This window comes from Larus michahellis, chromosome 18, assembly GCF_964199755.1.
Source record: "Larus michahellis chromosome 18, bLarMic1.1, whole genome shotgun sequence".
Taxonomy (NCBI): Eukaryota; Metazoa; Chordata; class Aves; order Charadriiformes; family Laridae; genus Larus; species Larus michahellis.
The window spans coordinates 5807142-5835124 of record NC_133913.1 but is presented as its reverse complement, the minus strand read 5'-3'; the positions used below and the strand labels follow the sequence as shown (position 1 = coordinate 5835124).

Genomic DNA, 27983 nt, shown 5'->3' with positions numbered 1-27983 from the left:
AAAAAAAAAAAATGCCCTATTTACCCACCCTTGTCTTGTTCTCTGGAATAACACATCAAACCACTAGCAATAAGAATGAAGAATCTTTTTTGTTTTTTTTTTTTTCATTTTCCCAGCTTTATTTTTTTCTTTTCCCTGTGAAAATGCAGGTCAAAAAACGTTCATGTCAAGAAATCACAGTTTTATAAAGTGTCATTCGTTCAATACAAGCTAGTCATTCCGCCGCCTTCACCCACGCCCGTACTGCCCATCCCAAAGAGATTATCAGCTTCACATTGCTTTGCCAACAGTGATTTTTTCCAGACTTTCGGAAGGAGCCACGCGACAAGAGCCACCTGCGTTTATCACTCCTACCGCTATTTGTCCTCCCTACCCGGGACTGGGGTTCTGTCCTAAAGATTAGTTACGTTATACACCGTTTCAGCCCAATTTTAACGTGGACAAGGAAAAGCTTCTCTGATTTCCACTTCTATCAGTATTGCACAGCCAGCTTTCATCTGGAAGCTGAACTTTTTATGCCTGTCGTAGCAAAAAAATGACCAGCCAAATTAAGGAGAAAGTGTCCCGGCAGTAGGAGAGAGTCGAGGAGATCCCAAGCTGGCAGGTAACAAAAGCGTGACAACCCTGGAGATGCTCCTGAGAGCAGAACCACGTTTCAGGAGAGTAAGAAAGCACCAGTGGTTTGTGGTATTGACCCAAGCGTCTTGCCCGTCCGGCAGGGACGGCTGACGCCACAGCCCGCGCGTCTGGCCGGCTGTCACGTAAAAGGCTTGTTAGGTGGAAAGCTGCAGCCTCACCTTTTCACTTGAGGTGGCCGCAAAACAAGACCGAAGGTTTTGGACAACCCAAAGAGGATGGAGATGCTGGCTAATGCTGGTGTGAGAGTACAGGAGAACACGGACACCTCCATCTACCCAACAAAGACATTCCGGCTTCGCAAGGGTTTACTGCCTTCCACCCACTCGTGTAGGTGGCCCGAGATTAAGGTTAATGCTATAGCTGAGGTGGAAAGCTCAGCAGTCCTGCAAACAGAGGGCTGCCGCATCCTGCCCCGCTGCTCGGCAGAACTCGAGTCTCCCACCGACCTTCGGAACCCTGCACCCGTACGTCGAAGCACTTCGCAGACAACAGCGAAAGCCACGAGACGCGGCCTTTGGGACGGGAACAGACCCTGCTTTCGTATTGACGCATCACCGACAGCGACGTGTCACACCGACACGTCACCAACAGACTCTTCTTAGAAACAACCAACAGGTTTTTCTCCTCCCCCCCTCTCAGAGGGAGCCCAGGAAGGGTGCCAGGCGTGGGGAGACTGGCTGGGGCACTGAGTGTGCGCTTGGGAGCTCCCGGGAAGGCATTTTGATCCCCCCTCCTGCTCCAGAGCCTACAATTCTTAGTCGTTTATGGCATCTGAAAAAAACAAAAAAAAAAATTGAGCCAACCTACCCATTCCCCCCACTCCTTCCTGGAAGAGATGTGCGTAATGTGCTAATTGTTTACTAAAAAGACTCTTAATGTGGTTGTTTCAGATACAATTACGTGCCTATTTCGGACAACGTTTTTAAGTGCTTTAGAACAAAAAGTGCTATAAAAACTATACCCATAGTGGTGACAGCTTTAATTTTTCTTCAAGAGTTACACTTCTTTATTACATCACAACTTTGGTTTTCTGATGAGGGATGTCACTGCCCAGCGTATCAAAACCAGCCGATATTCTGGGAGACCAAAGGGAAAGAGGATCAGAGGGATCCTTAAGGAGCACCGGTCCTCAGAAAGGGAGGCCCAGAACATAACTTTTCCCAGCTATTTTCTAAGTGAACTTCGCTTGAGAAAAATGCAAATATTCCTTGCCCCACTGCGTCCCCCAGGACCAGCAGGGATCCGGCAGGGCCCACCTTGTTTTTTGGGAGTTGTTTCTTTATTCAGTCTGAATGTTGATAGCCCCTGCGCAGAGGTCACCGACGTTAACAGCACTCTGGAAGAGCCACAGTGACCGTGACTTCCAGGTGTCCAAGGACTTTGAGCCAAGTCCTGAGCAAGGAGCCTCGTAGTTTACACCTCCCTCTGTGTTGGTTTTTTTTTTTTTTCTGGGTTGTAAAAGGGCTATCAACACCTGCCCATCTGAATTTGACCCACAGAGTTTCAGTATATTCCAAACAACTCACAAATCAGTAAAAAAAAAAACCCAAACAACTTCAAAGCTTAAGGCACCCTGGGCCCAGCTGCCCATCCCACTCCTTTAGCGCATTTTGACGTAAGGGGAGCAGTACGAAGCCTCGTGCCAGTCCGTGAGTGCTGGTGAAGACGGGCTGAGCTAACACACGGCGCAGAACTGGGGCACTGATCTCCAGCGGAGGGGCCGAGCGGCTGGACGGATTGCTTTTATAAAGGCTGCGGCAAAATTCAAACTTTGTCCGAGCTGACTGAGCCGCCATCCCTTCGCCCTCCAAGGGGAAACTGCCTGGACGGGACGGTTCACGTGAAGTCCCGAGTCAGCGGTGGAAATAAGGATGGAGAAATACAACCCTTCCACCCTGCCCACCAAGGAACACCATACCCCCTCCTCCTGCCCTACCTGCCAGACAACGGAGAGAGAGCACCAGCCCCTAAGTCGGGGAGGAGACCTGAAGATGAGAGCTGCAAGCAAAGCTCTTTCTGGGAACAAAGTTCTTTTCTGATTCAAGAAGGAAGCGTCTGCGGGGAAGGGTGGGAGGTGAAACCAAGAACCCAGCTAGTTACCGCTGTCGATTTTCCCCGTGCAAAAGGCTTGAGGTAGAGATGATGTTACCCAAAGCCTACAGAAACGTTGTTTTTCCTCCAGCTAGAAGGAAGTTAGCCAGCTCCCCTTGGCACAAACAACCACAGCTGCACTGAAGATACTCAACCTCCTCCTTCGGGCAAGCCCAGCAACTACCAGCTTCACCTCAGAGGCTGAGCAACGGGAGTTCTCATCCAATCCCCCTGTTCTCCTGAAAAGCACAATCGCATTCCTCTGAAAAGCAGGAATTTCCACCCACCATTCTCAAGCTCAACCTAACATTCACACCCAAAGCAAGTAATTCCCACTGTTCTGGGGAACATCTAAGCTCAGGACATGTCTTGGAACTGGATCAGAACAGACAACAGAAGTGAGGCCTGAGAGCAGTGAGCTGCTGAACCGCTATCCTACTTCAGCACAAAACACCAGCAACTGCACTTGGTGCTCCATGGCAGGGGTGGTCAGAAGCTTTTGCAATTCCTTCTTTCAACAAGGTAAAAACCTCCAAAACAGGAACGGCTTCATGGCCTGTTCTCCAGTTGACCGTGTTTGACTCGCCACGTCCAGCTGACGCTGCAGTCGGGGGCAAGGGTGCACTGCAGCTCAATGCCAGAGTCGGGGACCTCCATGTCGTAGTGGACTGGTTGGCCTTCTTTAGTAACCAGGCTGAAAGCAGGGACTGGGATCTGTGAAGCAGAACGAACAGATCTGAGTGGTGCTTCAACTCTCTTTCAGAACATAATATCCCTCTATCGAACGCAGCAAATAGCTTCCCAACCCAAGAAAAGCTCCTGGAGAGAGGCTTCTGCTTAGCGTAGAATAGGTTGGGCGGGAAGGGACCTTAAAGGCCACCCAGTGCCACCCCCTGCCCTGGGCAGGGACACCTCCCACCAGCCCAGGTTGCTCCAAGCCCCGTCCAACCTGGCCTTGAACCCCTCCAGGGATGGGGCAGCCACAGCTTCTCTGGGCAACCTGGGCCAGGGACTCACCGCCCTCACAGCAAAGAATTTCTTCCTCAGATCTCATCTCAATCTCCCCTCTTCCAGTTTGAAGCCATTCCCCCTCGTCCTATCACTCCATGCCCTTGTAAAAAGTCCCTCCCCACCTTTTTCTTGTAGGCACCATTCAGATGCCGGAAAGCTGCTCTAAGGTCTCCCCGGAGCCTTCTCTTCCCCAGGCTGAACCCCCCCAGCTCTCTCAGCCTGTCCTCACGGCAGAGGGGCTCCAGCCCCCTGACCATCTTCACGGCCTCCTCTGGACGCGCTCCAACAGGAACATCCTAACCTTCTCTCGTAGGAAAGTATCTCAGAAACCAGACTAGGTAGCATTCATGCTGCTGTCGAATTGCCTCACCCAGGTTTTTGACCATTGCTGGTGGTTCCTGGACTGCCTGTGTCTGGGCACTGTGAATTCCTCTGCAGGCTAGCGATACTGGGCCTTGTGATGGCCAAGGGAACAAAGTACACCAAAGAGAGCCAACACCACTAAAACATTTTCTGGACTTCCGCAACCTCTTTGTTTAGAGATGATCGCCACATTTTACACTCAGATGAGTCACAGTCCCACAAACACTCAGGAGTTTCTTTCAGGGACTGCCAAAGAGGCCCACAGTGAGGTTCACTGGAGTCTGCCAACATCTCCTCCAACCTAACAAGTCAGAAGCTTCACAGCCAAAGACAGGCCATTTCCCTTGGCTGATATTACTGCTCTTGACGAAAAAGTCATACAGTTATTGTTCTTTAGGGAGAGGGGAAAGGATTTATCTTTATAGTCGAGGAGAAGGATTTTTAAGCTGCAGCACAGGTACTTTCTAAGATGGAGATCCCTACAGTCCCCACGACCGTTAGCAACGGCTTATGATTCAGAAAACATCTTCTGGTATCACACTCCTAACAGCAGCACCAAAGTTATGTTACTAAATGTGTCATGCGGATCCTTGAACGGACTTCTGGGTCCCTGGTTTTAAGGCATTATGAGGCTGCATTGTGGGAGAAATCACTTCTCAGACAAAAGGCTGTACTTAACTCCCAGCTTTGCGTCTCACCTGGCTGCTTATCCCAGTGGCAATGTCTCCCACCTTCGTCCTGTGGAAATCCCTGATGTGTAGATTTTCTCCGCTTAGCAACTGGATCTGGATTTTCACTCCTGAAATGTGCAAGAGAAGTCATTAACTTCTGCTGTAGGCATAATGACTTCACGGTCCAACACAGAAAGATTGAGTAGCGAAGCACATACATCAGAAGAACTCGTTTTTGTCTTTAAGCGTTTAATTTATGTAGGTCTTTCGCTGAGCGTGGAGTCTTGCTGAGGACAACGATGACTCACAGAGCAGAGCTGGATTTAGCAAGAAAGCAGCTGAAGAGATGTACTGATTTGCACAACGTGCCCTCAAAATTACTTTGTAGACGTTTATGGTTATAAAGCATATATCCTCGCACATGGTAGCTGCACGAGGCAAGGCACTACAGAGCTGAGCCAGAGTCTGTGCATTCAAGAACTTCTCTGGCTTTTACTAGACTACACAGGCGTGAGCGCCTTCCGCCCAGCTACGACTGGGGCAGACTTGGCCTCTCGACAACCCACGTCCTTTTAGGAAGGTCTGTGCTCAACTAAAGGAGAAGAGGAGCTCAAAGACTCCACATCCCAGACCCTCTAGATACTGGAAAAAAACTTCGACCCGACCATTTATTCAAACTTTAGAAATTCAGACGCACCATTGAAGTAGCTGGGAGTGTCTGTGTGCCGACTGCGGTTCAGCAGGTTGTTCCAACTGAAGCTCTGCCCATCTGCCTGGCTGTTCCAGGAATGAATCCCGGAGCTCATAGTGTCCCGCAAGCTATGAGAAGCCTTCATGGAGTTCTGCAGAAGTAAGCACAAGTTTGTCAAAGGTTCCTAAAGAAAGTGATCTTACATAACATAAACATTAAAATAACCTCAGGAAGAAAAAAGCAGAAATCCACAGGGATCTAGGCAGGACCTTGAGTTATTCAACATTTACCTGCCATCTAGAAAAAGAGGATGAATAGCAATGTTTGCAGACATAATAAGTTATTCTCAGTGGTCAAATCAATAATCAGCTGAAGAGCCGGACGAGGAAAAAGAAGGGTTTTCTTGTACTGAGTGACAGGAGAATAAAGCGCCAGATAAAATTCTAATGCCAGTAAGTGACAACGCCCAGGAAAAACTGTTAACTGTACATAAACAACTACGGACCCTACATCGCTGTACTGCTTGGAAAAGTCTATACTATCTTAGAGTCATAGAAGGTCAATCTGACAACATCGGCATAGTGGTAAGTACCATTCAAAAGTCAAATTAAATATTAGGGTTAGATATTAGGGGAAAAAACCCCCAAAAGCAGAGTTACATCCCATGCTGCACCCCACGCTGTGTTAACAGCTGTACAGAACTCTGCTCAATCCTCCTCGAAAAGCATTAGAAGGCTGAGAAGAGGAACAGAAATAGGAAACAAAGATGACCACAGTTAGAAATGACTCCTGCAGATGGCAGGCTATACAATTTTGGACTCAGTTTTTGAAAACAATGATTGAAGGGCTTGCGTCCTTCCCTGGTTCAACAAGGCTTATTCAGTGTTTCTCACTGGTATTCCCTGCCCTACGAACACCAGAGACAGAGCAAACAAAATTCATTAAATTTCTTATTTAAGTAACTTAGACCATGTAAGTCATTAGTATGAATGGTTTAAAAGTAGTTCATGGAGAACAGAAGCATAGGCTGGGAGTGAATATCCAAGATTAGGGTCTCTGTTCTTCCGGTCTTTCCCTAAACATGCCTTTAGTGGCCATTGCCGGGAAGAAGACCCTGCGCTGCACAGCTGTTTGTCCGACTTGGTCCAGCTCCTACGCTCATCACTGCCTCTTCAGTTCCTTTCTTCTGCACAGAGAGGGTCAAAGCTGCTGATGTTTTCCAGATCCCTACACTTGCTGCTCGCTGTGAGCGCACAGCACAGCGGAGCAGCTGGGGGAAAGGGACCCATGCCGCACTCTAAGCTAAAGAACAACTCCAGTCCTAAACACCCCACTGTCCAAGAACAAAGACTTCTTCCCAAGGTACTCTCCAGCAAATTGGGTGTCAAAAAGCAGCAACAAACATGAGAAACTCCAGATGTTGATCAGTCACCGCTTCCAGTCTCCCAGCGGGGGTTACTCTGCCACCCCCCCCACAACAAGAGGGTTAGCATCCAGTTGGACTCACCTTCTCACTGGCATCTGACACAAATGGGCTGTCGATGCTGAGACAGGAAAGCATTTGTTCTTGCTCTTCCAGCGAGTAAGGCTGTGAGAGGCTGTTCAAAAACAGTTCTGCGAGCAAAAGGAAAGAGAAGGAAAACATTTCCAGTGATTCCTTTCACGCCTCCCTGCTCTAATCACAGTTATTGCAATTAATACCCAAAGCTGCTTCGGCATTATCTAACAAACACGGATACTGGCGTCTGCAAAACACATGACACACAATTCCTCTGTTAAGTAGGGGCTACTGCTACCACTGTGAGAATAGGGAAACTGAGCCAGAAAGGACAGATGGATTGTGCAATGACGTGCAAAATGCCAGAGACGGAACCAGCACCCAGAATTTCCCAGTTCTTGCCCATTATGTCACCTATCAGTCTTCCTTCTAGATGCATCCACATCACACCCAGGGAAAGGTCAAACTTATGTACTCGACTCTTGCCGTAACACGCACTGATGAGATCCAGACCTGACAAGGCTGCTGAAGATCCAAAGCCACCTGAGAAGAAAGCTGGCCCTCAGCAACCCCTAAAATGCCACTCCTCCGTTCTGTGACAACAGTTACTTTTCAAGGGACTTTTTTCCTAGCTTGAAGTTTTCAATGATTTTACGAAGATTAGAAAATATGGGATAAAAAAGTGAAAGGCTGAGTTATACCGGGGCAATGGAACTGCCCTGTTACTCCACTGATTCCCACGCTGAACTTACTGCTGGTTTTCAAACTCTGGATCGCTGCTGGTAATCAAATTCGTTGGCTGGTGGCTACAGCGTTTCCGATGCCCAGAATCAAACAGCCGTAGACTGTTTTTAACTATGCTGCTTCGTTTGACATCTCCCACCCAATAGGCTTATCCCTTTATTAAAAGAATTATGTTTGAAAACCTCAAATTTCAGATGAAGTTGGAACTGCAGACACTGTTTACACAGTGCACGTAAGCACAAGTGTGAAACCGGCTGGTTTTTTTGAGAGGTTCCTGCGCCTCTCACAGAAGTTTGCTCCACTCTTCAGAGAGTGGGACAAAATCCTAACTGCTACCTTTGCGGCATATTTAATTGGTTAAGAACTACTAGTTTTGGTAATTTCAAGGAAGGCTGAGCGATTCGTGTAACGAGAGAGGAACTATGAACAAAATGACATCCAAGCTCAAAACCCAGCAATAACTGTCAAGAAGCCAAAAGAAAGCAGCTGTATTTTTATCACGCTCCTAAGCGAAAAGCTGAATTCCCTCCATAGCACATCGCTTACCTATTTCCAGCTGTTGAAGCTCTTGTTCCGAAATGGTTGTTGCTCTCTCCACGTGGCCGCAGCTCTTCAGGGGGAGAGGAGTCGAGGAGAGAGGCGGAGGATCCCAGGTCTCCGATAACTCCTTGCACGCGTTCCAAGGGGTTCCCTCCACCTCCTCCGTTTGCTCCAGAGATGGCGGTGGTGGCGGGACCGGGCTCGCACCAGAAACTTTGACTGCCAATTTTGGGTCAGGACCAGTCTCAGAAACTGGGCTCACTGTGGGGGACAGGGACGTCTGTGGATTGTTTTCTTTGTTCAAAGACAAATGTCTCGGCTCTCTGTATTCGCCTTTCCAGGGGCTTGTCACACCTCCCACTGCAAAACCAAAAAGCATAAAACATTATCAAATAAAAAAAACAAAACAAAACAAAACAAAAACAACACACAGGTAAAAGTTTTCCTTCACAATAAGAGTTTCTGAACTGTGTCTCGCTGTAAAATGCCCAGCTTCTTCAAAAGGCGAAACCAGATCCCCTCTACGAATTCTTGCCGTATTACAGAACTTTTCAGCAGGATTAAGCTGAAATAAGTTAGGGATCGGCTTAGAGGCCAGGCTGGACCACAAGTATGAGTTATAGCTCAGGATGCAACAAACCTCTGCTTTCAGTTTTGCTGCCTGCCAGGCTCCAGCTCGCTCGCTGCAGTTGATACTTCAGCTGAGCGCCAGCCCAGCCGCAGCACACACCTTAATAAACCCACATAAAGCACAACATCGGCTGCTTCGAGCAGAGAAAGGAGAAAGAGCATGTGACAGCACACAGGAAATTTTAATTTATTTGGGTGAGAAACACCCGGCTGCGGGCAAAAGCTATCAACCCCAAAATATACATCAATGCTGAGGCCTGTGCAAAGCATATACTGAACAGTAAAACATACTGGTATTTCCCACGGGACCACTCTGACACAACTAGCAACTGGCCGCTTTACCAGGGCGGGTAAGAAACTTTAGATACAGGACGTTTCTACCTTCTTCAAGTGCCACACTGGTCTTAGTTTTCAGTTCAGACGCAGATGCTCTCTGAACCGGCTCTTTCTCCAGACCCATTTTAATAATCTCAGCAGTGAGAGGGTTGCAGGAAGGTGGAATTTCCCTCAGAGGAGGTGGCTCTTTAGCTATCTGTGTAACAAACAGGAAGCGAAAGAGGTTAGACCAGAGAGGCTTCGTTTGATTTCAGAAAGGTCCTTCCCACCCCGAGAGCGTTCCCAACTGAAATTACAGCGTTAAATGAGAGACATGAGCAGTAATTTTATTACAGCTGAATGGCTAAAAAGTCACACCCAAGTCATGAGCGGGATAGGAAAGAAACAGCCCCCATATGTGTAATACACGGCAGTCTCAGAGGCGTAAGAAATGAAGCAAGGTTGGCATCGTCTTAAGATGCCCAGCTGGCTCTCAGCCAGCCTTCCTGAAACGACTGCTCTCTAGCTGGGTATAACGAGATTTTTACAGGCTTACGTACCTTTTACCGGGGAAATGTTGGGCCACTCACCTTCAGACAGAGCGGGTGATTGTAATACTGCGTCCAAGGGTGGCACCCGTTCAGCATGTGCAGCATCATACAGCAACTGCTCCAGACATCCACTTTGGAGTCACAACGCTTTCCCATGACCACCTCCGGAGCCATATGAGTCTCCGTGCCAGGCACATAGTTCCCTGAAACCATTCAAACGAACACTCACCGCGTGTAAAGTAGAGAATTGTTCCAGTGCAGCTGCTGGGAAGCCTATGGCAGCCTCCTGGTCTTTTCAGTTAAAGTGAGAAACAGGTCACCTTAACCCAAAAAGCAGCACTGTGTGCTCTTATAAGCTGCTCAAAGGCTACATCTCCATATCAGTCTCATCCCTTATACACAAAATAGGTATTAAATTCCCCTCCCAAGCAAGTTTGGGAGGCAAAACATGACACTCTATCGGTGAGCTCGGCATTAGAAAACATACCCTTCTCTTTCAACAGCTGCACTAAGAAGCACTGTAAAGTTTAACTGCCCAAAAGTCGGCGAGGAATTTTGCTTTGGTGGAGGTCAGGATTCTTCCCCAGCTGTTTAGTGAGGTTACGTGACAAGTCAGAGTTAGATTTTTAAGTTTCGGTGTGGTGTCTTGCAGGGACAAAACACTGAATGTAGTATGCTGACATAATCTTACAAAAAATACATCGGCCTTCTAGACTGGGAGCTAAGGACCACCTTCCAACCGTAACTTCATTTTAGCTGTCAGTGGGATACATCACAGTAATATCAATAAATGTGACACTATGAGCAACGTTAAGTCTGGAAATTACAGTTGCTTGCAAATTAGCCGTATGTAAATGTTCAAAAAGAAAGAATGAGTCAGTAGGGCAATTCTTCAGAATCGCAGCAGGAAATCCTTACCTGTGACCAAGCACTTTCCCAGGCCATCCGGATGAAGGTGAGCAGAGTGACCGAAGTCACACAGAAGAGCCCTGCTTCCATCATCAGACAAGAGCACATTTTCCGCTGGCAATGAGAAGTTTTTAATTAGTCAGTCTCCTTTGTCACCGAGATGGTAAAAAGGCAAAAGCCCACAGAACTACAGTTTTTTGAGCCCAAACCAAGGTCTATTACTCCTATGGTGTGTCACTGCCTTAAGCAAGTACACAGCTATAATTATCTCTATTTATAAGTTCCCAATTATCTGTCCTGGAGATTGCTCTACCCCAGTGGTGAGGCAGCCTGGGCACACAGCCTGCCAGACCCACCAGATGACAGAAAGAAAGAGGTGACAAATACGATACTTGCACTGGCCCAGGTTGCCCAGAGAAGCTGTGGCTGCCCCATCCCTGGAGGGGTTCAAGGCCAGGCTGGACGGGGCTTGGAGCAACCTGGGCTGGTGGGAGGTGTCCCTGCCCAGGGCAGGGGGGCGGGACGAGATGATCTTTAAGGTCCCTTCCAACGAAACCATTCTATAATACGCCCAGCTGTTTAGAACCAAGTTAAGCTCTAATCTCAAATGTAGAGCTGAAAATCTACTAAATAACCTTCTGCCACTCGGTAACTTAATCTCCAAGCAGTTTGCCTCTTGCAAGAAAAAGGGAAGAATAAGGTACCTTAAGTACTATCCCACCTTTTACATCTCCATGGAGAATGTTTTGAGCATGAAGATACTCCAAGCCCTCTAATGCCTGGCCCAAATAACTGAGGGCTCGGTCCTCTGGCAGGCAGCCACTCTGTTTAATTAGCTGACCTAGTGAGCCACCTAAAAAAGAATCCAGAAAGTCCATGTTAGCTTATCTTTAAAGTCTTCCCAGCATCATCAGCGTTCCTCGTCATTTCTGATGTAGAAATGAGAACTGCCAGGTCTGACAGCCCTTATCTTCCACATGTAGGTCTGTTCCTTTTGTTTATTCGGAGTTCTGCCCAGAGAAACTGGCCTCTTTCATGAAGTCTTTTGCTTAGTGTCAGTTTAGCGGTGTTGCTTTGTATCAAAAGCAACTACTCTGTGATCACATCAGACATTTCTAGGTGCTACTTATCACCAGCCGATTCTTCACAGGCTGTGACTTCCACAGTCCTGGCTGGAAAAAGACTATCAGGCAACAGAAGCACCTAGGTTTGCTTATACAGTGTCCCTTTTTCCAGTACATGGTGCTGTGCAAATGAACATGAAAGCAAAAACCAGCACCAGGTATGTGTTTTAGTGAGAATTTGCAGCTGCTGCTGAAGAGATACACATCCTGAACTGGCGTGAGGCAGGACTGGAAACGATTCCCCCCAAGAAAGACCATTGCTACACACCAGCAGGGGTTACACATACCTATCCCGACCCGCTCAGGAATTAACGCTAGGAACACTCTGGATACACCAAAGAATTAACAGATTTATAACTGGGGCAGGAGGAAGAGGAGCTCAATGTCCACTGCATTCAACAGTTACAGTGGTGCTTCCATTGTGGTTGTTCCCTTCTCACCCTCCATCAGCTTCATGAAGATGGTCACCCAAGGTCCTTCCTTCACAGCTCCGTACAAGGGGACAACTTTAGGACTTGTTATTGCAGCACACGTCGTTAACTCCTCTGCACGGAAGTGTTCAACTTGTACCTAGAGAAACAAAGAAGAAGCACTGAACAAATTTTTGTGACGAATCCCCACAGAATCGTCCCTCCCTGACACTGGGCTCAGAGCGTCCCGCAGCGTTTAACAGCGGAGGCACAAGGATAACCTTCATTAAGAGAAATCAGTGGGTACAGCAATAAGTGGAAAAGCTCAGAACGATTCTGAACAAGGACAATGAGAGTCCCTAAGCCCTCGGTGGCTGAGTAACGTTAACATTTGTCAAAAAAAGATGCCAGGTTGCAATACCTCCGGCTTACGGCTGAGTACCGGTAATCTTCAGGAGGAAAGTAATTTGTGTCTCAGTTAAAAAGATAATACTGACAACTCCAGCATTCCGCTTTCATGAAAGAGGAAAATAAAATATCTAAGGATGGCGCAGGACTTGGCAAAAATGGAACTCTCCCAAAACAGGAGGGAATATGAAATACGGCCACAAGCAGTGACTGACACACCACCTTTTTAGATGGTACTCGGCCTGCACAGAAAAACGGTTAAAGAAAAATTCTATTCGCTGAGCTCGGCCAAACAAAATAAAACAAGAATTTGCTAAAGACCAGAAGGAAAACATGAGTCATTAAGATTCTGGTGGGAAAAGGATGTATCATGTTTCTTCACTGTCAGCAATCCAGCCATAGCTAAATTTTCTTTAATCTCAAGAATTGGGCGAGCAGGTGCTTACAACACCAAGTATGGTGAAGGAAGGGCAGGCAGTCCCCTTCTAGCACCGGCAGACAGCAGTAATTCCAGACAGTTACCAATGTAAAACAAAATAAATCCTAAGCGTTCAATTTGCACGTTAGAACTCCCTGGTTTAAGAGTTTGGTGCGAGACGTATTTCTAATCTACAGAATTATCCTTTGAAATCCTCCAGCAATTAGGGGGGAAAAAAAAAAACAACGTAATTGACATTTTGAAAGACTTCAGTTTCTCCTACTCTCATGTCTGTCTTTTCAGCGCTCCACTTCTCCTTCCTGAAAATATGCACTAGTAGCAGCTATTTCTCCTAAAACTGTGTATTTGCAAAATGGATAATAAATTTAAGTAGTTACATACTGCCAGAAAACAAGTCGGTCACGTTGCCACAAAATTCCGCATCTTAAATGTAAGGATGCAAAATAGGAAATAGTTTTCTACGTGCTTTAAATACTTTTGTTTCTATACAACTGACAAATGAAATGGTTAAAAGACTGGACAAGCTGCCTCAGTCTTGCCACTTACATCTTTCCACGAGGCAATACATCGAGTTGAGACCAATGTAAACAAGAAAAAGCAAACTCTTTTATATTGAAAAATGCGATCTCCGATTCTTTTTGCATATTCAAGTGTTAAGTTCCAACAAACTAGTTTACATTCTCATCATCTACTTGCATCACCGCTCTCCCTTCCCCTCGGAGCACCCCCCCAGGGCTGCCTACAAATCAATATCCCGATTCAAGTTATGTTCCACACGCTTCACACATCGTACGGCAATGGCATATCTTGACGTACAAGAGATTATTATGCCAACTTCTGGAAAAATACACATCCTTTGTTGCTTCTGTAAGAGAACCACCTCATTACAACGTGCCAGTATTGCATGTAGCGCTCATTGAGCAGAAAAAAAGCTCTCTCCATTTTAAGTGCCTACCAACTGCCTTATTTTTTTCCTACTTTATTCCCTTTTCAACAGAGAAAACACCTGCCGTGTCACCATTTACACTAGACGTGTTTGAAGATGAGAACAGTTAGATAAGCAGACAGCTCAGGCAGCCGGTTCTCCCCCGCAGTCTCTAGGAACACACTTACAATCTTTCTGAAATCTCTGCTCTCTTGGCCTGTCTCAGCACAAAACCCAAGACGCCTCGTGGCACGCTTTGAAGGCCAAATGAACCTATTTCTGGCTGCTAAGCACAGACAGGGTCTCCGCCTGCTTCTTCTCTCGGTGCCATCACCTTGAAGTTTTGCCTTGGACGTAACCAGAGCAGCATTTCACTGTAACTGTACAACATGGTACCTACGCTCCATGTAGCTGGAAAGGGAAGACTTTTCCTCTGTACACCTCCTTGTGTCAGGAAAACCCCCCTTTTCTCACACATAATTACCTTTTTGGCAGCACACTGGAATCCTGTCTGTTTGTCCTCTATTTTGTATACTTCTCCAAAAGAGCCAATGCCCAAAGAACCGTGACACTTGGTCCAATGAACCTCTTCTCGGTACTCATAATCCACCGGCTTTAGTTTCTGGAAATTAAAAATCAGAAAACAAGATGAAGCAAGGAAAAAAACACTTAAGCGTTGAGCTCCACAGACAGAGATCCACATTTTCAGAAAAAGCGCAAGGATAGATACCACCGCACCTCTCTAAAAGTCCCTGTGCCAAATTACTTCTGTCATGGGCTTGAGATGAAGCGACGCGGGAAGACCTACTTGGTTTCTGTGGGCTCTGTTTGGTGTAAATGAGTGTTACAAAGAAAGGCTACCAGTATTTGGATAGTTTCAGAGCTCCAAACTATTCCCTTCTTATGGGGGGCACAACTACAAAGCTAAATCCTACAAATAACGCAAGATTCACGTAACTAAATGTAGGCATTTATGCGCGAGATAAACCTTTTTTTATAGTCGGCAAACTGAGATTTGCCTTAGATCTCAGAGTAAACATATTCAGGCGGGTGAGTGACGCCCTGAACTCCACCGGCAATACTGACGCTGTCACACTGATTCCAGAGAAGAGTCCTCCAAGAGGAGTTTAAGGTAGCAAGAGAGAGCTGAATTCAGAAGAAATGAATCACGCCTCTAAGATTTACATGCATTTGCTATGCCCAAGCCCTACGTTTGGCAAGGCACAACGGGCGAGTTGCTGGGTTCCTACCAGAGGCAGCAGACACGCTTTTTGCACCTTCACGATCTCCACGTCCCTGGTTTCTGTCTGTGTCACAGCCCAGGTCATCTACAGCCAATAAAATATTGCAGGCTGTTCACCTGAATGGACTGGGTTCTTTCACAGCCAAAGAGAGAAACGGTATTTGAAGACTGACTAAGCACAGAAACACTTCTCTGAAACAAGCACGCATATTTTGTGCATGAGCAAACAAATTAGAGCCACCAAGCTAAGACACGGCTTTACATCCTCCACAAACCAAAACCGCCTCTTTAACTGGCAGTCTTCAACCGTATCAAGAACCATTCAGAAAACGCAGTCTCGTTACAGAAGGCAAGTTATTATTATTGCGTGGACGCAGATTCTCTCTCTTCTGAAGCCCAAGAGAAACACTGCCTTCCACGACACTAGTGCGTAGGGTCAGAAGATCACCTCATTAAGTAGCACGCCTTCATTTTCATCCGCTTCGTGAAATTGTTCCTTCGGGTCCAGACCACCTCCTCTCCACGTCTTGGCTAAGCTGGCTAAATTCTGCGGTTCACCGAGACTCACGCTCCCCTTCAGGGCGTCGACCAAGTATTCTTCCACAGAAATTTTATCCGAACTGGTTTTCATGGACTGGTTGACGCATTTGGGGAAACTATATTCTAAATTTAGGCCAGATAAGCGATGCTCACTGTCTTGATAGTTGAGATCACCATGGAAGTACGTCTCCAGAGCATTACGTTTCATGGCATGGAGAGGACTGTCCAGATGTGGGAAATGGGGGGGGATTATGTTGTAGGGAAAAGGATGGAGAGTTTCAGGCTGTGGAACACTGTCCCTCTGATAGTGTCGTTTCCACACGTGATTAAGGCACTGAATAGGGCTTATCAACTTGTGCAGTTCTGTTTTGTATGGGCTCCTCGGTGAATGGAGTTTGCCCGTGGACAGACCTTTCTCAGGTTTCTCAAATGGCAGCGGATCATAGACCAAGTCCTTGTTAAATTCTGAAACCCAAAAACTGTTTCTGTACAGACTATTTGTGTGTGATTCATCCTCCTAGAAAATAAAACAAAACAAAACAGCTCAGCAGAAACCTCAATATAGCCATCCAAAATTAGGAGGAGTTTGCAGAGGTTCCAACAGTACGAAAGGAAGGCTTAAGGATTCTCACCTGGACGGGAATTGGGGTGCAGCTCTCTTGTTCCGGAGTTCTGGGACTTCGCCTACCGGCAGCCACTGTTTGCATTTTCAGCTTGGATCTTTTCTTGTGACGTTTCTTTTTCGTCTTCCCACGATGCCTCCCTCTCCAGCAGGTAGGTGCCATCTTCCCCTCCGTTGCGTGGGCCACATTGTTCGGGATTTGATCGAGACTGTCTGACCGGCTATTGGAAACCAAAATGCATGAAGTCTCTTAGATCTGACGGCGAAAGCACGCCTCCAGTTAACAATTCCGACCCACAACACGAGAACAAGAATTAGCAATTCTGCCTTCTGAGATTTAAAGAATAGAGAACGATAACATAACTTCTTGCCTTCTAATTTTGTATTTGTAGCTTTTGCATTTGTAACTTCAATATCAAGGAACAATAGTATATTTGACATCGTAAGAAAGAAATACAGGGAGGGTGTGGTGGAAGCAAGGCGTTAACTCTCCCAGTATTTGCAAATTCTGCAAAGAACAGCCAGACTAGACAGCAAAGTAGAGGGAAAAGCACTGAACGTCTCCAGGTTGCTCCGAGACAGTTTGTGTCTATGATTTATAGTGAGCACAAAGATTATGTATAAATGCAACCTATTTTCAAAAATTGTTAAAATTAAGAAAAATACTCATAATATAAACATCTGCTCTATTGGAAAGAAAAAAAAAAAAAGAAGGCTTGGCGCCAAAGAAAAGGGATGACTAAGTGCAGTAAAATAAAATAGCTTCAAAAAGCCAAAACGTTCTGGCGTGTAAAGCTCAATACTACAACGTGATTTCTCGGAACGCGTACACAGACAAACCAGCACTGGCCAGCTCACCTACTGGGGCGCTGTACAAAGAGATACACTCTCAAGAGGAACACCTGCCTGCAGTTAATACCAACCAGAGTAGTTAAGATTTTTTTTTTAAATCAAGTTGTAAGAGAAAACAGGATATTTGATCTTCAAATGAAGAACCATAATTGTTCTGTTGCTCCATGCAGTATATCATCTGCCCTTACTGGTCAGCGATGCAGTTCCCAGCCAGCATTGCTCTCTGCGTCTTTTCCTGCTGTTTCAGCGCACCACTGAGTGCTAAAAGACCCAACAAGTAGAGTTCTAGGCGATGGCATTACTGCATTGCCTTGAACCCGAACCTGTTGAAGTTCAACAAGGCCAAGTGCAAGGTCCTATGCTTGGGTCAGGACAATCCTCCTTATCTATACAGGCCAGGGGATGATGTGATGAGAGCAGCCCTGCGGAAAAGGACTTGGGGGTACTCGTGGATGAAAAGCTGGACATGAGCCAACAATGTGCACTTGCAGCCCAGAAGGTCAACCGCATCCTGGGCTCCATCAAAAGCACTGTGGCCAGCAGATCCAGAAAGGTGATTCTGCCCCTCTACTCTGCTCTGGTGAGACCCCCACCTGGAGTACTGTGTCCAGCTCTGGAGCCCTCAGCACAAGAAGGACATGGACCTGTTGGAGTGGGGCCAGAGGAGGCCACGAAGATGGTCAGAGAGCTGGAGCCCCTCTGCTGTGAGGACAGGCTGAGAGAGTTGAGGGGGTTCAGCCTGGAGAAGAGAAGGCTCTGGGGACACCTTATAGCAACCTTCCAGTAGCTGAAGGGGGCCTACAGGAGAGCTGGGGAGGGGCTGTTTGCAAGGGCAGGTAGCCATAGGCCGAGGGGCAATGGTTTAAACTAGAGCAGGGCAGGGTTAGATCAGCCATTAGGAAGAAGTTCTTTCCACTGAGGGTGGTGAGACACTGGCACAGGTTGCCCAGAGAGGGGGTGGAGACCCCATCCCTGGAGACATTCAAGGTCAGGCTGGATGTGGCTCTGAGCGACCTGATCCAGTTACAGATGTCCCTGCTCACTGCAGGGGGTTGGACTAGATGGCCTTTAGAGGTCCCTTCCAACCCAACACATTCTATGATTCTATTCCATATAGCTGGCATCCATGTCACATAAACCCTCTAAGAAATGGTTCATTCTCCATTTCTTCAGTTGGTTCATGGGACAACGTCATCAAGTCAGTGGGCGATGTCAAGCCATACACCTCACCAGTGTCTGAAAGCTGCCAGCAGAGAGGCAGCACTGAGTTCTGTATCCCAGTTACCCACTTCAGCCAGTGCTGGAGCTGCTTGATAAAGCTCCAGTGTGTGCCCCAATTGGGCACATATTCTTCATGAAGAAAAAGTGGCTTGCTCCCAGATGACTTCAGAAAAACAAGACACAGGCTTCCATTTTTTCTATCGCAACCACTACTCGCCCTTTACCACTGTCAGCTTCTCTTCACAACTCTATTTCTGTTGCTGATGCGGTCATTAAGCAAAGGTTCTTCTCGCATCCCCTGCTGTTTAACCTCCCCAGAAACAAAGCAGTTCCTTTTTCTCAAGACTACTGCTAGCTACCTTTCCCACAACTTTTCAAAGAGGATGGTGTAACAAGGTTTCAAAAGCATCAGGACAGTTCAAAGAGACTGAAAATGTCCCCTTGGATGCTTCTACTTCAAGCCCACCAACCTCAAAAAACGGCTCAGTCATTCCAAAGCAAATTCGACAACCCAGAAACAGAGGTAGAAGACAATCAGCAGGCACTGAAAATAAGACAAAGCAAAGTGTTTTGAGTAGTTTGTGCTTAAACTTATATTTTCTCGTAAGACAAAAAGAGGAAGATGTTTGGGGAAAAGACGCACTCTTCCTGAGCCTCAGACAGAAAAGCTAATCCAAACAGGAGCTTTTGGAAAAAACACTGTAAGCACACAGGGTGATTTGGAACAAGTCAGCGCACACAACAGTGAAGGTGGGTATTCATGTTAAGGAGTCTCTCACCTGTAACGCTTACTGTGAGCAATAAAGGATCTCTCTGACAAAGTGGGGCTGAACTCCTGACTGTTTTCACCTGTGTGAAAGAAAACAGGATCATCACATGTCTTCAAGATCAGGCAAAGTCCCTCCTGGTAACAACTGGACTAAGAAACAACTCTACCAACTTGCTAAACCAAACAGTGATCCAGACAGGTCACCACACGGTCGTGCCACATCATCCACACTATCTTCTCCCTTCCCCCACCAGGAGATAGCTTCCCAGCACTGCAATCTCCTGAGCCCTTAGCTCTTTCCCACTTGATAGCTTCATTTTGTTTTTCTTCTCTTTTCGTCCCCTCTTTTAAAATACGTTTCAGAAGTCAGCCAAGAACAGATGACCCAGCAGGACACAGGTTGATTCTCAAAGCAGCTAGGTGCAACGGCCACATGCTGTTCTGTTATTTATGCTTTATTCAGTGAATGCTGCCACATTATTAGGAGATTTCATGAGCTTCCTAAATAGAGACTGGGATGTGTCACCAACTCCACCCCACTTGGGATTACAAATAGATTTCAGCTCAGCTCTCCAGGAGTGCAAAGTGAGTGAAATCTCATACCGCCCTGCACATTCCTTTTTCTCAATGAAGAGCAGACCGCCCTGCTACTTACATTCTGCTTGGGCAATAATAGAAATTGATGCACAGCCTCCTTCTGTTTCTTCTTTTGCTGTTCCTTTGGTGATTACATCATTCAGGATTTTCCACTGACTGTCAAAGATGACCTTCTTTGAATCTTCTACTTTGCAAACACTGCTCTGCTTTTCACTCACTGTCTCGTTCAGCCCCTTCGTAGCTGTGTGCTCCTTCTTGTGCTTGACGGCTGCATCAGGAGCTCCTTGGCACGTAATTCCCATCACTGCCATTTCAGAGAGTCACTGAGTAAAGACAAAAAACCAAAGCAAAACACTTGTTAAAATACTTAACTTCACAGGCCTCTTCAAGTTCCTGAGAAACAGGAGGCTGCTGAAGGTTATCGGATTACTAAATCATTTAAACCAAACCAAGGTCCTACCCAACCTCTGAGCATGGAGCTGAAAAAGAACCCAAGAATGCCAGCTCTCCATCCCTGACTCGTACCTGAATTTCTGAATAATTGTACTGTTCTTGTACTGAAGATCTGAATAATCAATGTTATTCTCAGTACTAAAAATAGGAGACCACACAGGTTTCAAAGGGAAATTTATTTCTTGTTATATTCCCTTAGCTTAAACACAAACAGTGAAACCATAAAGAAGAGGGAACTCTCATATCGCTAAACAGGAAGAATATTCACCCAAAAAAAAAAAAAAAAAAAAAAGAAAAAAAGAGAAGACATGAAAGATTTTCTCCTAGAGTGCAGCTAGGAGAAATTACATTGTGCTCTCACACCACAAAAAGGCCATAAAATCCTGCTAATTACTTTCTTCCTTGTACTCAGTCGCCCTCAAATCCATTTCTCATTTTTCCTTCCAATAAAACAAGGCTAGGCAATCAGCCTGCCCATACATAACTCCTTCCATGCCCTTAATCACCGATAACTTTTGAAATACTTGGTCAAGCCCGGCAAAAGCAGAGCTCTTATGGCGTATGGGATTAATGCAAGTTGGTGGTGGCGAGAGGACAGTGACGGTGCTGGAAAAGACGATCCCCTCGGCTTGGCAGCAGCTGGCGAGTCAATCAGCACGGCTGCTGGCTGACCAGTTAGCGTAAATGTAGCTCCCAACAAGTCCCAGCACATGCCAAATCTTGGCCAATTGGCAGCGCGGAGGGAGGTGGAAGGGAGCCAGGGGTGGAAAGGGAGAAGCATGAAGAAGCATGGAAGCAAGGCACCGCGGGACGGGACAGGGATATATTGTGGGGTGGAAGTTAGGAACACGAAGAGTTAGGAGTTCCTACAACCACACTGAGCACAAGCCCCCAGGAAATACAGCTTTGGTTTAGCCCCTGATCCTCTCACTCTGGATTCCAGAAAAGTTAAAACATTGTTGTTTTCTATGTTTTAAACTAGAATATGGTCTACTGGCCCTTAACTGTAGAGGTCACATCCTCATGCCAGTCCTCTCACAGCTCAAGTGCAAAATCTTAAAATGAACATTTCCATCATTAAACGACCCATGAAAATTCAGAAACCTTAGCAAACACGTACAGGTGTTAAGTCCCACAAACCCAGTGTAAGACGAGGAGGAGGGACATTTGAACAGTGGCCAGCAAAAACAAGATCTCAGAACTATTACAGGAGCACATCTTTGAGGCTCATCAGTTTAAATCTGCACCAGGGATTTTCTTTTCCTTTTTTTCCTTTCCTTTTTTCCCCCCGCCTGGAACACCTCCCTGGGACAACAGGGCATTTACTCTAACAGGCTCCTGGCAACACAGAAATCAGTTGGGAAAATGAAAACAAGTGGGTGTTCGGTGCCTAAAAGGACCACCAAGGAAAGGGAAAGGGAGCCGTTTGGGAGCCAAGTGCATGAACCTTGGTGTGATGTGTAAATGAGTCACCTAACAACCTGGCAGGTATACAAGGAAAGTCAACAATGACCACATTCAGTGGCTAAACAGAGAACAGCTGCTGTGCAAAAGAAGTGCTGATGACAGTATCCCACTCATTACGCCCATCCCGCTCTCTCTCCTCTACAGAAATTATGTCAAATCTCAGTGCTGTAAAATAATCCCTTGGAGCAGCAGAAAGAGAGCTTGCCAGATGACTAACCCAAGCCACCAGTGACCAAACTGACAAGTTCAGAGCTATTTTTATACTCACTCTCTCCTGATTTGCATTAACTCTGTCTCTCCTTGCCCTCCCCTCACCTTCAAGGACCTTCAAGGTCTGCAGCCCGAACCCATCCCCATCGCCAAAAAATACCCAATTCTACCAGTCACTCCTCAGCTTAGTTAAAGGACAACAGAGGGAGGGGAGAAGCAAAATTGCAAGTCCTTGTTGCCCTCTGAAATGGAAGAGAATAACAAGGAAACATTACTGAGATTAAAGTCAACAAAGCACATACCTCACTTGCCAACTAAAAAAAAAAATAAATAAAAAAGAGGTAGTTATTGTAAGCAACGTCCTCAAACACAGCAGCCGCCAGCGCTCAGACGGTTTAATGTGTGACTCAGGTCTACAAGGCTGTGTAGGCACAGAAGCTGCAAGCCCAGCCCAGTTTAACTGTTGCCGAACAATTTTCAGGTCCTTATAAGAATCAAAAACCCAACTATTTTTATGGTACGAACAACAAAAGCGCAGCTGGCAAGAGCTGTGATTTAAAAAAAATTTTAAAAAAATCAGAACTTTTAAATAATTTTTGAAGCATAACTTCTCTTGAAGCTACGTATTCAGATCTGGAGGGGATGGCGATCCAGAGAGACCCAAAGCATTCATAAGCCCTGTTAATTTGGACGTAGGTGCTCGGTCTCTCGGCCCAGGTCCCCTGTGCAGCCCTTCCCAGGGAAGCTCTGGATAAAAGGGAGCCTTGGGAGCAGTAAATGGGTCCCTGAGGTTCCACGGCAAGACCACTAAGAACGGGATTTACCCACATGAGACACGCTGGAGCTGCGGTTTCAGCTGCCGATTTACTTGCCACTGCTCTGGGATGAGCACAGCTTCCTGTACAGACACAAGTTACATACGTGCAACACGAGGAGCTTCACGTTGTTGAGCCGGACGGTGGTTGTTTCGTAGCCCAAACTGCTTCTCCAGTTTTCAAAACCACCTCTCCCTCACCCAAGTCACTTAGACTCAACTGTAATTCTTGATTTCAATATCCCTGACTTTCTTCCCTCTGCAGACGTGTGTATGGGCTCATTGTTTTCAAGGAAGAAAGGGGAAGTCGGGTTAACGATGCAGCAGATAAAAGTGCACATTACACCCCTAACCCACAATGGGCTTTTGCTAGCAGCATTAAAGACTACTTGCTCCTTATCTTCACTAGGGTTTTACACTCGCCTCTGGTTAACTAATGTTAGTTCTCACTGCTGTAAAAAAAGAAAGTGCGTTTTTACAGAATGAAAGCCAAACACGGTACCAGTCGTGCGGTGGAGGCACTGGTCCGCCGGCAGTGGCAACTCCTCCCTCAAATAACGACTGTGCTTCTGTGCGAAACTAATATACTGAATAGGTTCAGCCGAGACTTGTAGGGAGTCTGAATTCAGGAGACACTCAAGCATTATTAATATAAGAGATACCACGCGCTTTCTGCTCCTCTAAAACCTCCTCCCTTCTCTAAACAAGTCCCTGTTTGTCCTCTTCAGCTCTTCCATCTCAACAGGAAGCTATTTGTAGCAGGGACCTTAAAAGAACATTTCTGTGTTTCATGAAGTTACTGTGTATACAGAAAGAGAGACTCATAGCTGGAAAAAAGGAACGCAAATACCTCTCCAGCACTAAAACACTCTGCAGCACACCATAATACGGGGTCCTGCTCGGTCTGCCTGGGTCAGATCTCCTTTGCCAATGGCTTTTTGGAGAATTTCGGTTAACAGTTTGTGGAACAGCTCATAGATTTGGTTAAAAAAGGCTTGGGAAAGAGCTTTAAAATATACATAAGGCTTCATAAGTCAGCTTCAAAGTATGCAGATTTCCTCTCCTAATCTGAGTGCAAATTCTCAGCAGCAGTTTCACATTGACATTTAGTTTGAAGAAAAAAAAAAAAAAAAAAGAAAAAAAATCATGTTGTCTCAGTGAGGTTTCCCACTTCCTTATTGAGAAGGGTTTTATGAACAGTGCATTAACTTAGGCTAGCCTTCTCTTGTGCAGCTGCTACTGGTTTATTAAAACAACACAACTAGCATTTTAGCGATGTTGCCTTGCTGACCACTACAACACAGCAACAGCTGGGAAGAGCCAGGAATTTATGCATCACCAGAGCAGGGAATGACAACTGAGAAGAAGAACATGCACCTTTCGGGGACCTTCCAGTCCTAACAACTGTCGGTAGGTATTCGAGAAAGGGCCAAGTCTGCAGCCAAAAGACCTTATCCAGAGTATTAGCTAGAAAATCATCATACAAAGGCATCAAACTTTATAAAAACCCACGTTTCACCAAAGAAAGGAAAAAAAAAAAAAGATTACACTTGTTATAAAAAACGAATCACACTAATGATTTGGTTTGGGGCCCAAGGAGTAGATACACACATACAATCCTTTCAAACCCCAGGCACCACTTCCCTCTGTCCCTGCCTCCCCACCGGAGTCCTTCTCTGCTGGATGCTATCGACAATCTCCCTCGCCTGCCCATGTTTCAGATGGAACCGAAATTCAGACGGTTCCGTTTTCGGCCGTGTCAGTTTAAGGCATATTATTGTAGCATGGGCCCGGGGTGGTTATTTAAACAAGCTCAGTGCTGTCAGCAAGGGAGAAGTTTCAATTTGTGTCAGAAGGGACTTAAAAAAAAAAAAAAAAAAAAAGTTGTAGCACTCAACACACCCCCCTACATTAAAAAAACACTTAATGCCACTTTAAATTAAGAGAAAAAAAAGACTTTCCTTGCATATCTAAGAGTTCCAAAGTAAAAATAAATAGAATGCCTGACTGATTAAAATACCGGTGAGTCAGATCACCAGTTGCTATTCCAGGATGCTCACATCCTTCACCTCCTCTTCTTTGACCAGTGTTACCCATGTGTCTGGACGAGGGGCTCCTGTACAGCTTTGTCTGGTTCCTCTGGGTCTCTCGTGGACCACCAGTACCGCTGCACGCAGCTTTACCTGAACATCACCAGGTAAAGGTAAACCTGCTACCTAAACCACCCCGGAACTGCCCGTTTGAAGGATTTCACTATCAGCCTGATGTTTCCGAGTAAGTTATGTTATAAATGATAATAAGTATGTAAACGCTTTCTTTAAAGTGGTTTGATAGTAAATACTTCAAAATCCCGTTTCAGCCGTTTGTACTGCTTACTGTAAACACCAGGATAATGAGCTTCAACTGTCTTTTTAGTTGCCAGACATTAGTATATTCCAATAGTTTGGTTACAAAGTCTGGAGGAAAATATTTGCCTGGCTTTAACCATCATCAGACTTTCTAAAAGTATCTAAACACACCTATCTTCATTTCCTCAAGTACAACTCACCGCTCAACAATTCTTTTCATGTTGTTGAACAAAGATATGAATAGCACCATTTGCTCAGCGTTTATAAACATCACCGCAACCCCATTCATTCAAAGAAGGGGCTAATTTTTCCAAACTGCTTTGCAAACAGAAAGCATCAGAACAAACTTCAACCCGACAAGGTTTTGCTTTCCGGTCTGGCTCAGCTGCTCCCACACAGGCTTTCAGGACATCCTGACTTTTAAGGCCCACTTGTGGAGTGAAGCTACTTCCTAAATTATAACAAGAGGATATAATAAAGCACCTAAACGGACAACTTCCAGCAATAACCACAAACACATATTAAAAACAATTCTGCCCAAGCAGGCAGGACCGAGTTTTCACCAGTTATTACTACACATTGCTTCGCATCTTGAAATTTACATTTATAAAATGCCACGAAAGGCTACAAGAAAGCAGTAAGGCTGAAATGCTAGTCAAACCCAAAGGTTTAGTTAAATTTAGTACAGACAGAAGCATTTCTATGTAATCTTAATTTATGATTGGTCCTGCAAATTGAATGACAATGATTTTATACTGTAAAGTAGAAATGTGAACTGACCAGAGTAGTTTGAACTGTCCAGCCTGAGCAACGTCCCATGAGATAAACTCCCGTTTTAATTGCAGGAGAGAACGGCCTTTTAGGCAAGACGAGGTCAATATTATTCAGGCCCCAGGGCCCTGATGTCACTAAACTGTGACCAGCAAAACCCAGATTCCTACAGATTAAAGCCCCACATGTCTAGCCCTCATAGGCCTCCTTCTGGTCCCTCCATGCGTCCTCTTACTCTCCCTTCCTCAGCATCTCCAGACCTTTTCCTAACCCAGGTCTCTTTTACTCCAAGCCAACTGCTCTCCTGGGAAATTAGAGATTTTTCTGTCTTCCAGACCTCTATGCCTCTGTCTCCCCTGACAGATTTGACTGACACTTGCCAGCAAACTTCAAAAGTCACAGAAAGCAAGTTAAAGAGACAGCACGGTCACATTTGCCGCCTCCTGTTTAGCAGCCAGAGTAATAATTAGGCATCGCATCACTGTTACAACAAAAGCTCAGCTCAACCTTCTCACATTTAACACTGAAATAAGATTCAGGACAGACAAAGTTCATTAACTCCAGCCATGTTGCACCAGGTCCCACAAATCTTTTAGGTTTTTGGTTGTTATATGTTTGTTTGTTACACTCCTCCTTCACAGCATGCTACACAAAGATATTCACTCCCTTATAGCAGTTAAAATTTAATAGTTAATAGCAAATGACTCATTCCGAAGGAATCTAGTGGCTGTGCCAATAACAGATTTTAACTCAGTTAAAATGCAATAAAGCAGCACACTACAGAGACATATTTCAAAGCCCGATTCGATTATTCTTATCGCTAATGTCACAGCAAAGAAGGCGTGAGTTATTACTCATAAAAGGGTTCAGAAAGCCAGATGCAAAAGAAATTTAGAGGTTGTTTATGGATGCTACTTTCAGATTGCTGCTTCTTACATGTGCAAAGCACCGAACACATGTTTCTAATGTAACCGATTAAAGCAGACAGGAAGCATCTGAGATCAACCACAGCAGCAACTTATTAATCAGCAAAGAAGCATTTTAACCTTTTGCCAGCAAAAGAAAAAAAAAGAGTCGCATCAAAGATGAGCGCTACGGCTGGATGCGAGAGGCGAGGGACAGAGTTGAACCGAACTTTGGCTCTTTTTCAGCTGTATGTTCCCATTCGTCTCCCTCTCCCCTCTCCAGGGCCAGGGATGCCTCTGGGCAGCGACCCCTCGCACAGGCCAAGCTCCGCGGCTTCACCACGTCTCTCCGGGGGCTGCTGCGGGAGCGGGGCGGCACCGGCGAGCGCGGGGGTGCGGAGGAGAGGAGCTTCCCAGCGGGAACGGAGCGCCCGGCTTTAACCGACACCGCACGGGCAGCGCCGGGCACCCTGCGGGGAAGCGGGACGGGGGTGCAGGGTGGGGGAAGCGGCGGCAGCCCAGCCCGTTAGCCGAGAGGTACCGCTCAAAGCTCCCCGGTACTCCCGGGGCCCTCCCCTCCCGCCGGAGCCGGGCTCCCTCACACCCTGAGGCGGCTGCGGAAGCGGAGCCGGCAGGGTCCCTCAGACCTTTACCGGCGCCGACGCGCCCTAACGGTTCCCGGCCCCAACGGTGCGTAGCTCCAACCGCTCCCGGCCCCCCGGGATCCCGGCCCCCCGGGATCCCGGCCCCGCTCCGCGTCCCCCGCCCGCACCTACCGCTGCGGCCCGGCAGCCCCTCAGGCCTCCTCAGCGGCACCCCGCTCACTGACAGGCTGCGGCCGGCCCGGCCCCTCCCCTCCCCGCCCTGGCCCCGCCCCTTCCACCGCCTTTCAGCCAATCGCCGCGCCGCCTGAGGTGAGACCACGCCCTCCGTCCCCCGCCCATTGGGTTTCCCAGAAGTGGGCGGGGCTTCCTGACAAGCCATTTTCCCCGCTTCCTCCCGGCGCCGACGCTTTTCCCGACTGCGCATGCGCGCGGGGCTCCGGGAAGGAGGCGGGGGGCACCTCGTGCGCAGGCGCGGGGCGCGCGCGTCGGGCGACCGTTGGGCGGCCGCCGGTCGTTTCACGATCGTCGTCTCTGTCGCGACCGGTGCCGGGGACCTGAGAGCGGCGGCGGGGCCTGGGGGAGGTGGCCCAGCGTGATCGGTGGAGCG

The 27983-nt window shown here is 46.8% G+C and overlaps 1 protein-coding gene across 2 annotated transcripts; it reads right to left on the bottom strand.

Annotated features, from left to right (window-relative positions):
- Positions 1-91: 91 nt before the first annotated feature.
- MAP3K14 (mitogen-activated protein kinase kinase kinase 14) lies at positions 92-27615 on the bottom strand. 2 transcript variants are annotated; one of them, XM_074561647.1, is made up of 16 exons: positions 27548-27615; positions 19862-20126; positions 19217-19286; positions 16375-16585; positions 15651-16259; positions 14444-14581; positions 12218-12347; positions 11375-11506; positions 10663-10767; positions 9784-9947; positions 9260-9410; positions 8255-8608; positions 6974-7080; positions 5473-5617; positions 4803-4903; positions 92-3444 (listed from the first exon to the last, which is right to left on the bottom strand). In XM_074561647.1, exons 2-16 carry the CDS (start codon positions 20112-20114, stop codon positions 3280-3282), a joined length of 2835 nt encoding a protein of 944 aa, XP_074417748.1. In that variant the 5' UTR covers positions 20115-20126; positions 27548-27615; the 3' UTR covers positions 92-3279. The 2 variants fall into 2 exon arrangements, with proteins under 2 accessions (XP_074417748.1, XP_074417747.1); XM_074561646.1 differs by lacking the exon at positions 27548-27615 and adding an exon at positions 26913-26932.
- Positions 27616-27983: the final 368 nt, after the last annotated feature.

What these genes read in the sequence shown, in the direction of transcription:
- MAP3K14 (XM_074561647.1), bottom strand. Translation starts at nt 20,114, where the DNA reads ATGGCAGTGATGGGAATTACGTGCCAAGGAGCTCCTGATGCAGCCGTC. An exon ending in TCCAGTGTGCTGCCAAAAAG is followed by an intron (nt 12,348 to 14,443) that starts GTAATTATGTGT and finishes TTGTTTCTCTAG; the next exon opens with GTACAAGTTGAACACTTCCG. An exon ending in CACTCCCAGCTACTTCAATG is followed by an intron (nt 4,904 to 5,472) that starts GTGCGTCTGAAT and finishes TGCACATTTCAG; the next exon opens with GAGTGAAAATCCAGATCCAG.